At 41.4% G+C, this 11,009-nt stretch overlaps 1 protein-coding gene across 6 annotated transcripts in view; it reads right to left on the reverse strand.

Moving 5' to 3' along the window:
* Positions 1 to 5,578, reverse strand: part of LOC131168518 (ATP-dependent DNA helicase At3g02060, chloroplastic) — a 43,280-nt gene extending 37,702 nt beyond the window's left edge. For 2 of the 6 annotated variants that reach the window (XM_058128011.1, XM_058128008.1), the window contains exon 1: positions 4,888 to 5,578. In XM_058128011.1, the coding sequence (XP_057983994.1) occupies positions 4,888 to 5,531 (644 nt within the window). In that variant the 5' untranslated portion in view covers positions 5,532 to 5,578. The remainder of the gene's footprint in view (positions 1 to 4,887) is intronic. The other 4 variants (XM_058128009.1, XM_058128013.1, XM_058128012.1 and 1 more) reach the window with 3 other exon arrangements.
* Positions 5,579 to 11,009: the final 5,431 nt, after the last annotated feature.

An 11,009-nucleotide genomic window follows, 5' to 3' on the forward strand; every position in this document is an offset into this window, starting at 1 on the left:
TTGCAAAGTAGTCTCCTATCTCGTCCTTGTAGTGACCTGATCTATTTAGGATTGAGCTTAACAAGCACTAAGTCACCTATGTTGAAGTGTTGCGGTCTTCTCCCTTGATCTGCCCACTTCTTCATCCGCTTAGAAGCTTTCTCCAAGTAGGCTTAGGCAATCTTTGCATTCTGTCTCCATTCTTTGGCAAAAATGTACGCTACACCCTGGGACTCTTTCCTCTGTACAACTCGTCCACTGTGTGAAGTAACAGCGGCTGCTGGCCTATAACAAAGCTCAAAAGGACTCTTGTTGGTTGTTGAGCTCCTTTGGGCATTGAAACATAACTGAGTCACATCAAGTAGTTGCACCTAATTCTTCTGGTTGGCGTTGACGAAATGGTGCAAGTACTCTTCTAGTAGCCTATTGAATCTCTCCGTCTATCCGTCTGTCTGTGGATGGTAACTCGAAGAGATTTCAAGTTATGAGCCAAGGATTTTGAAAAGTTCTATCCAGAAGTTGCCGGTGAATCATGAGTCCCGATCACTAACAATGTCTTGGGGAACACTCCAATATTTCACAATATTCGTGAAGAACAATTGTGCCATCTCCTCTGCCGAACAGAACTTTGGTGCGGGTATGAATGCACCATACTTCGAAAGCCTATCTATAACCACAAGTATAGACCCTGCATCTCCCACTCTGGGCATGTTGGTGATGAAGTAGTAGCCCTGCAATCTTCCTCCGCACCACCTTGTCTTGTTGGCAACTGACAAGTTCGGGTATAATCAACCACATCATCATGCATATGCGGCCAATAATACCTCTGCTTCAGTAAGGCCAAAGTGCGCTATCATCCCGGATGTCCGACCCACATGGTATCATGACACTCTCTCAACAGTGTCTTCCTTAGATCACCAGTTCGTGGCACAAAGAGTCGGCTAGCATGGGTCATCAACAATCCATCTTCCATCCAGAACTGGCATGTTTTCCCCTCTTCAGTCAGCTTCATGAGGTTTTGCATAACTGGGTCTTTGGCTAAGTTCTCTTCGATGCGCTCCCACATCATCGTGGTAATAGTACTCACAATCAGGTGTGTTACCATCTGCAAGGCTGCCAGCTTGGCCTTCCTACGTAGTGCATCCGCAACTTAATTCAAGCGCCCCGCCTTGTGCTCAAAGGAGAAATCCAATTCTGCAAAGAATTCTTGCCATCGGCCATGCTTGGGTGTCAACTTCGACTATGTGAAGAAAGGGCTAACTCCGGAGTTATCTATTTTCACCACAAACCTTGACACAAGTAAGGCCTCCACGCGCAGAGACAATGTATCACCACTAGCATCTCCTTCTCTTGAGTTGTGTATTTCCGCTCTGCTTCATTAAGCTTACAGCTCTCATATGCAACAGGATGTCCCTCCTGTAATAAGACTCCTCCAAGGGCAAAGCTTGATAGATCTGTTTGCACCTCAAAGGGTTTCACGACATCCGGAAGAGCAAGTATCGGATCTCTCATCATGGCTTCCTTCAAGTCATCAAAGGCTCCCTGACACTTCTCTGTCCAGTTCCACCCCTAACCCTTCTTCAAGAGTTCTGTCATAGGAGTCGTTCTCTGTGAATACGCCTCTACAAACTTCCTATAATAGTTGGCAAGGCCAACAAAGGAACGCAACTCCTTCACTGTTGTTGGAATCTTCCATTCTTGAATCGCTCTTACCTTTTCTATATCCATCCTGATATGACCTTGCTCAATCACATGACCAAGGAATTTGATGCTCCGTTGAGTGAAAGAACACTTCTCTTTCTTCACATACAGACTGTTCCCCCTCAGTCTATCGAACACCTTCTGTAGATGCTCTTCATGTTCCCCCAGAGTGGAACTGTAGACAACAATATCATTCAGGTACACCACGACAAACTTGTCAAGCTACTCATGAAATACCTGGTTCATCAAGGTACAGAGTGTTGCAGGAGCATTCGTCAACCCAAATGGCATCACCAAGAATTCATACGGCCCATACCGCGTCATATAAGTAGTCTTCAACTCATCCCCATTAGCAATTCTCACCTGATAGTAGCCTGACCTCAAGTCAAGTTTAATGAAGTACTTGGCATGACTCAACTAATCCAACAAATTAACAATCAACGGAATAAGATACTTGTTGCGCACTATCACCTTGTTGAGCGCGCGGTAGTCTACAGTCTCTACACACATCCGCATGCTCCCATCATGTTTCCTCTGAAACAACATCGGTGCTCCGAACGGTGTTTTGGAAGGGCAAACATACCACGCTTCCAATAACTCATCAAGTTGTTTCCTCAGCTCTACTAGCTCTGGAGGCGCTATCCAATATGGCCCCTTAACAGGTGGTTTCACTCCTGGTGACAACTCGATCTCATGCTCCACACCGCTTGGATGGTCGTAAGCACCAGCTCTTGGCCTACTTCTTCATCTACCACCACCGTGACTAGATATGTCTGCTCACCCTTCCTCAACCCCTTTTTGAGTTGCATGGCTGAAAGGAACTTCCCATCGTCTCCTTTCGTCGCAACGACTTGCACCATGAAAGGGTAATCTCCCATTAGACATAGGGAACCAGCAAAAGACATCAACACTGCCTTCATCCCCCTCAGGAATTCCATTCCCAAAAAGACTTGAAAGTCATCCAATGATACCACTGTGAAATTCGCATGACCTGTCCATTGCCCAAGCTTCATAGTCACTTGTTTGGCTACTCCCAAAGTAGGCTCAACCACTAAATTTACTGCTTTCATGCTTCCTGAATCCTTCTCCAAGGATAAGTTGAGTCTCCATGCTTCCAATTACGAAACAAAATTATGAGTAGCCCCGGTATCCACCATAGCCCGGGTACTTTTCCCATTGATCCTCAAATCCACAAACATCAGTCCTTTTGCTTGTGTAACTTTTAGTGGTTTCGCTTGCTTTTCCAATGCATTCACCCGCTGCATTGCACCCATCCTAGGGGTATCCTCCTCTTCCCCATCACTTCCACTAGCTACTCCACAATGGAAGCCTATAAGACATTAAGTGTTGCTTTGTGAGGGCACTCAAAAACACTGTGAGGGCCTCGACACAAGTAAGACGAAATTTTACTCTTTCCATTGGGAGTGTTGAACCCCCGAGACGATGAAGTTTCTTTTGAAGTAGATGCTTTTTAGTAGGCTCCCCCACTTTTGGGTTTGCCCTTCTTGAAAGACTTTCCGCTGTTTCCCCCCACGCCAAACTCTTTGGACGAAACGGTATTATCACCAGCATTGTCAGTCAAGCATTTTGCAGTAGCTTGTATAGTAGACAAGTCTTGAACTCTTTGCCTATGAAGTTTTATTCTTACCCACAGTTTCAACCCCTCAAGAAAATAGAACAGCTTGTCCTTTTCCAACATGTCCCTAATATCCAACATCAAAGCAAAAAATCACGTATTCCCTAATTGACCCAATGTGCTTGAGGTCTCTCAACTTCTTCTTAGCATTGTACTCAACATTCTCATGAAAGAATTGGGTCTTGAGCTCTCTCTTCAAGTCTGCCCAATAATCCACAACACAACGTCCATCTTCAATTTCATTGTACTTAGTATGCCACTATATTTTGGCATCACCAACCAAGTACATGGTCGCAGTATCCACTTTCACCTGTTCTAAGATCGTCCTTATAGCGCGAATGTACTGCTCCATATCAAACAAGAAGTTCTCCAACTCTTTAGCATCACAAGCACCCCCATACGTCCTGGGTTCTGATACCTTGGTCTTGTTAAACCCCAAAGTGTTAGAATTTCCCATAGCAAGAACCATCATATTCATCTTTGCATCTAGATCAGCTATCTGAGATTGCAAAGTTTCCATCGTATGGTGAAAGTCCTAACATTTCTCCTATCAAACTTGCTTGATGCTTTTGTGATTCCATCACTTCATCAAGAAGTCCCCTCAGTTGGGCCATCTTTATGGCTACATTGTTCGTTGTCGTCTCAACCTATGCTTCCAACACACTAATTCTCTCAGCATTAGTTGGCGCTATGGTCATTTACCAAAACTTTCTCAATCCCACAATGAAGGCAACTGAATTCATGTAGCAACTAACTATGCTCTGATACCATGTGTCACGAGCCGACTATTTCACACCTTTGTGCGTGCGGCGCTAGCTAAAGCACTTTTGTTTAACTAACCAGCCTATCGTATACCACAATTCATCCACGAAACACTTTCATTATCATTCAATTAAATATCAGCGAAAGCAGTGACAAGTAAGCACTAAACATTGAAGCAACGCAATTTATTAACAATACCTCCGTTAACATTGTGTGTCTAGCGAGGGAGACCAGTAGGCTAAACACATTGACAATATCTAGCGAGTTTTACAAGTTGATGAGCACTCACCCTCCCCTAAAGAGTTTTCTATGCAATTCTCACTCTAACACTAGGAAACACCAAAATGATCAAGGAGTCATACTGGCTTATTTGGCATAGGGAGAAACTACTACTAGAAAATAAACCTATACTGGTATTTATATGATGGAAACTCATCCCAAACGCACGAGACAAGCGGTCATAGGCAAGCATAATGCAATGAATTTAATGCATGGCATTAACTAAGTTGAATGAGAAAGTTCATATACTGGCCCCACAAGCCAGCTGGACACCAAGTTTGACTTTTGGGACAATGGCTTTTCAGATGAGGCGAGATTTCATATTTAAGTGGGGAAGGGTAAAGTGGTGGTCCATATCCCAATATACTTATTCTGCCGATGTTTCTTAACAATGGTCAATTCCTTATGGTCATCAGTGCAAAGATAACAACTTCATAGCGCAAGCATTCAGCGAAAATTTTAGTAATCCAAATTAATCACAAGGACACCTTCAAAGAATACGATGAACATATGGAGAATGAAAACCCTACAGGTTATATCGATACAGCATGCGAGAGGCTTGCTTAATTGGGAGTTTTGCCATTCCATCTGCGTACTCCAGAAACACATACTCAACCGGCTCCGAAGAATCTTTCGGAACGTCAAATTTAATTCCGACAAAACGCCCAATTCCAACCTTCTTGTGCACGACATAATCGCCGGAACGGAGAGTGTAGGGATCGACCTTGTAGCTGAAAACGCCGTCATCCCTACCTACCCTATCGCCTTTCAGCTTCCGCAACCCCCTCTGCTGCTGCTGCTTCACCAGCCCGATGTACTTGCCGGCCTCTTCAGAATCCATGGCAGGTGCGGAAGAGGAAGCGCCTGGATCTCTCTTACGGAGGTCGCGTCGAATCCGGTCATTGAGAATGGAAATGTCATCATGGAGGCCGGAATCGGCGTTCTTCTTGTGCGTTGTGGGAGAGAACTTGGCGGGAAGTGGTTCGGTGTAGAAGGCATTGGGGAGAAAAAAGGAGGGGCTGTCCGCGCGGCGACATGGGCAGTAATAGTTGGGGCCGGAGAATGGGCAGAAGTAGCGGATTGAAGAGGAACGCAGATTGGAGAGGAGGAAGGAGGAGGGATTGGGTTCGGAGACTGAGAATGGGAGGAGAATTGCAGCATTAGGCGCGCCCATTTCAACCAAGGATAACCAAATTATTAACAATATATAATAATAAAAGAGTATATGCGCGAGTGTGTGGAGTTTTTTATCAAAATATTATTAAAAAAAAATCAAAAAACACAATATGAAGGAAATTGAGAAATTTTACATAAATGTATTAACTTTCCAAAAGTCAGTTTGGACTTTTAAAAAAAAAAAAGTTAGCTGTAATTCTTGACTGTCAAAATAAAAAAAATTGAGAACTGACTTTCCAAAAGTCGGTTTGGGCTTTAAAAAAAAAAAATTCAGCCGCAATTCTTTACTATCAAAATAAAAAATAAAAATAAAAATTCAAAACTAACTTTTCAAAAGTCACCCTCCAAAAAATCAAATCCCAACCCCCCACCAAAAATCAAATAATAAAATATATATTATTTTAATTTAAATAATAATAAAATATGTATTATTTTTAAAAATTTAAGATTTAAATAAAAATTTGTAAATAAAAAAATATTTTTTAGTGTCATTTAGGATAAAAAATATTTTCTACTTTTTATTTATTTTTCAAATGAATTAAAAAAAGTAAATTAATTTTTTAATTTCAAAATATTATATAGAAATGAATACAATAACAAAAAAATTGAAATAATTTACTTTTGAGAATAATAAGACAAAAATGACATCTTATTTCCTAATTACATAAAAAAAAATTATAGTAATCGGGAAAAATAAAATTTTAAAAAAATAATAATAATAATAATAATAGTAAAATAATAAAATAAAATAAATTAATTAAATTAACAAGTAAAATGAATAGTATGAGAAGGAAAATATATATATATGTGTATATATATATATATATATAAATAAGTTATTATGATATATATATATACATAATATATATAAGTTAAAGGTATATATATATATAAAGTTATACAAGCTTCTTCAAGAAATTTTGCTTTAATTAATAGTTATTATGATATTAATATATATATAAAACTGTACAAGCTTCTCTAGGAAGCTTGCTTTAATTTTGGACAATCCAATTGCTTTAATTAGTAGTTATTATGATATTAATATATATATATATATATATATATATATATATAATTGTACAAACTTCTTCAGGAAGCTTGCTTTAATTTTGGACAATCCAATTGGAATTGGATTTCCTGTGCCAGTGCTCTCTCTCTCTCTCCTCTCTCTCTCTCCTACGACTCTCTCTCTCTCTCTCTCTCTCTCTCTCTCTCTCTCTCTCTTCGATTTCGGGTCAGTTTTACGCCGAATCGACAAATCGAAGCCACCATGACGCTCTTGGCAAAGTTCTCTACAAATCTGCCGGAGCGGATCGTTGGAGAAAGCAATTTGGAAATCATTCCTATGTTGAGGTAAGACTTTTTAAGTCAAATTTGAAGTTGTGACAGTTGAGAAAAGTATTATACGCGTTGAAATATTAAAGTTTAATACTGGAAGTTTTCGTTTCCAAGGGTGTTGAATGGGAACGTTGGGAATCATCCCATCCCTAAGTTGAGGTAAGGCTTTTAAAGTCAAATTTGACTTTGTGGCTGTTATATAAAATGTTGTATGTATGAAAATACTGAAAATTTTCGGTTTCAGGGTATTGGTCAAGAAATCTTACAGGGGTTAGACTAGATTGTTTTGAGAGCTTTCTCAGTAGTCAGGTAAGGGATAAACTAAACTAGTTTTGTTTTGAGAAAATACTTGTATATATATATATTTAGCATCTGATTTATGGAAAATAAATATATTTATATATATATATATATATATATATATGTGTGTGTGTGTGTTATATTTGCAAAATACTGTGAAAATGTTCGTATGATTGAATATGTGAAAATCCGTTTGTGTGGCATGAGTAAAAATGTTGTGAAATACTGTTTTATGGGAATGTGGATGATATGAATTTTTATGATGGAAAACTGGCGTACGGGCTGATATTTTTATATGATTTGCCTGCGTACAGGCCGTGCTATGTGACTGTGATTTGCCGGCGTACGGGCCATGCTATATGGATGTGATTTGCCAGCGTACGGGTTGTGCTATGATTTGCCGGCATATGGGTCGAGCTATGATAAAATGTGTAATTCCGGCGTACAGGTTGATGATTTTTATGAAATATGTATATGTGAAAAATGATATGATTGATTTGATAATTATTGATAGAGATATCCATGTATCACGATTTTAGTATATGTATATGATATCAGAACCTGGTTGGCTTGGTCTAGGCTAGCACTTGCACGGTACCGTTGCTATGTGTCCATGGTCTTCATGATCATGATATTTGTGTTAACGCTGCTGTACGGAGTGGTGTGAGATTGGATGGTCGATGTGGTTTATAAGAAGTGTGCTGATCGCCCTTGGTGTACGGACCAGGTCTGGCAGACCCATCGGACCTACAAACGACTGTTTGACTTAGCAGTGGTCGGCCAACCATTGTCAGGTCCCGCCTTCGGGCCACACAACCCAGTCATGTAAGGGTAATACATGACAACAGCCAGCTAACCTACTAGGAATGTTTTATGTTATTATTATTATATGAGATGAAATATGATTATGAAAAATGCAGTATGTTCTGCCATGTTTTGATGGTATATGTATGTTTTCCCAGATTTGATAAACAGTACTGAACATGTTATGTATGATATGTGTTGAACACAGAATACTCATGTTGCCACACACTAGTATTAGTTTATTTCCCTTACTGAGAGGTGTCTCACCCCTAAATCTTATTAACTTTTCAAGAACCCCAGATAAGAAAGTGGGAAAAGCCCCGCTGAACTAGTGCTGTGTATCTGCCCTTTTGAAGGGTAAGTTTTGTAGGGACGATTAGATTTTTGGGGAAATGTCCCTAGGTCTTATTTTTGAGATGTATATATGGAAATACGGTGGTTGTAATGGCTCTGATATTTGTCCTAAAATTATGGATGTTTTGTATTTACAATATTGTGAATATATATATTTCCTGCTACTTAAGCTTCCAATTGTGTTTTGATATATCCCTGGTACCCATGAGTCCAGGTGGATTATGATTGGTTGAGCTGGGTTTTGAGATATATGATATTAATTTTATTTAAAAAAAAAATGAGAAAAATAAGCAGGTCGTGACAGCTTGGTATCAGAACCTAGGTTGCTAGGTTCTTTAGACTCTAGAATGCAGCAGAAACAATACCAGAGTTTAGGAAATGATTTGAGGTTTTGTTCTACAATCTAGAGGCAGGACTTCCGTGGTAGTTTCTGTGTTTTTCCTGGGGTGACGATTTCAGGAAAACCATAGTAAGCTATTGTCGGGTTGTGTTCCTAGAATGTAGGACTGGGGATTAGAAATGAGTTAGAAATGTTGAGATAAGTGGTGAGGATAGGTAGGTAAATTATGAGGATAGGATTATTGAATTGTAACTGCTATTTTTCAGGATGGATCCAGAAGAAAATAGTGCCCATGCATGTGCCAGTGATGGAGCAGGACCATCAGGTGCAGCTGGGACCGACTCTGACGCGGTATTACGTAGCGTGGCTCAGTAGGTTATGGCCGAGATCGCTAGGAGTTCGAGGGAGCAAAGTGGTCCATCTGTAGACCAGGGGTGCACCATAGAGAAGTTCACAAAGATGAATCCTCCAGCGTTCTCAAGCGGAGTTGATCCTATAGCCGCTGAGAACTGGATGCAGGAGACCGAGAAAATCTTGACTGTACTACAGTGTATTGAGGAACAGAGGGTCCTCTTTGCCACCTATAGATTGACAGGAAAGGCTGAGAGGTGGTGGACTACGGTGAGACTATTGGAGCAGCAGAGGGTGACTTCGTTAGCTATGACATGTGACCGATTTAAAGATCTGTTCCTTAACAAGTATTTTCTAGCTACTGTGAGGGAGGCTAAGGTAGAAGAGTTCCTGAGTCTGAAGTAGGGACAACTATCCGTCCAGCAGTATGCAGCACGTTTTATCGAGCTCTCTCATTTCGCCCCATACATTGTTCCTGATGAGGTGAAGAAGGCGAGACAGTTTGAGAGAGGCTTGAGGCGGAGTATATTCAAGCAGGTAGTGGTGCTGCAGATCCAGGACTTTACTGAGTTAGTCGACAGGGCAGCCTTGGCAGAGGTTGGTGAGCGTCTTGATGCAGAGGAGCAGGGACAGAGAAAGAGATTTGCATCTACGGCTACCAGCAAGGTCATAGATCGGGCCAGTGGAGGGGAGGAAGTTATGGCAGAGGGCAGAGGTAGGAGACGGGAGGACGCGAGGTGCAGACAAGGCAGGGCCCTCCAGTCTGTCAGACATGCAGTAGGAGGCACTGGGGAGAGTGTCGAGCTGGTGGTGTAGTGTGCTATCGTTGTAGTAGTCAGGCATATAGTACGGGATTGTCCTACCCCACCAGATGCAGCTCCGGTGTGCTATCGCTGCGGTAGATCGGGGCACATGGTACGAGACTGCCCTACTCCACCAGATGTAGTTCAAGCTCCTAGACTATACCGGGGAGATTATCAGGTACCACATGGGGGCCAGCAGAGGAATACGGCTCCAGCCAGAGTGTTTACTCTAACGCCGGGTGAGGCTAAGACGGCGGGTGACGTGGTAACAGGTATGGTTGTTATGTTTTCTTTTAAAGTTATTGCATTATTTGATTCAGGAGCTACACACTCGTTTGTATCCTCGGGGTGTATTAAATTATGTGGGGCTGAAATACAACTGTTAGATGTTGAATTGTTGGTATGTACACCGATTAGGTCAGTAGTAAGGTGTAATAGGGTGCTCCAAGGTCGTCCAGTTGATATTCAAGGGAAGGCTTTGTCTGCCGATTTAATAGTGCTTGACATGCACGGGTTTGATGTTATATTTGGCATGGATTGGCTAGCAGCTAATTTTGCTAGCATAGATAGCCGTGCACGAGAAGTGATATTCAGATCTCCGGGGGAAGCAGAATTTAAGTTCATAGGGTTGCAAGTACAATCCCCGCCTCAGCTAGTTTCAGCTATTCAGGCCAGAAGACTGCTGCTGAGTGGGTGTTAGGGGTTTGTGGCTGTGGTGAAAGAGATGTCAGAAAATGAATTGAAATTTGCTAGCACGCCTGTAGTAAAAGAGTTTACAGATGTATTCCCAGATGAGTTACCACGCTTGCCACCCGATCGAGAGGTAGATTTTTCCATAGATCTACTTCCAGGTACATCGCCTATTTCCAAAGTACCTTATCGAATGGCGCCAGTAGAGTTGGCAGAATTAAAAAATCAGTTGCAAGATCTGCTTGATAAGGGCTTCATACGACCCAGTGTATCTCCATGGGGAGCTCCGGTGTTATTTGTGAAGAAGAAAGACGGGACTATGAGGATGTACATAGACTACAGGGAAATTAATAAAGTAAATATCAAGAACAAGTATCCTTTACCCCGTATTGACGATTTGTTTGACCAGCTCCAGGGTACAAGGGTGTATTCAAAGATTGATCTCAGATCCGGCTACCATCAGGTAAAGGTGAAAGCAGAAGACATCTCGAAGATG

Source organism: Malania oleifera, chromosome 11 (assembly GCF_029873635.1).
Source record: "Malania oleifera isolate guangnan ecotype guangnan chromosome 11, ASM2987363v1, whole genome shotgun sequence".
Taxonomy (NCBI): domain Eukaryota; kingdom Viridiplantae; phylum Streptophyta; class Magnoliopsida; order Santalales; family Ximeniaceae; genus Malania; species Malania oleifera.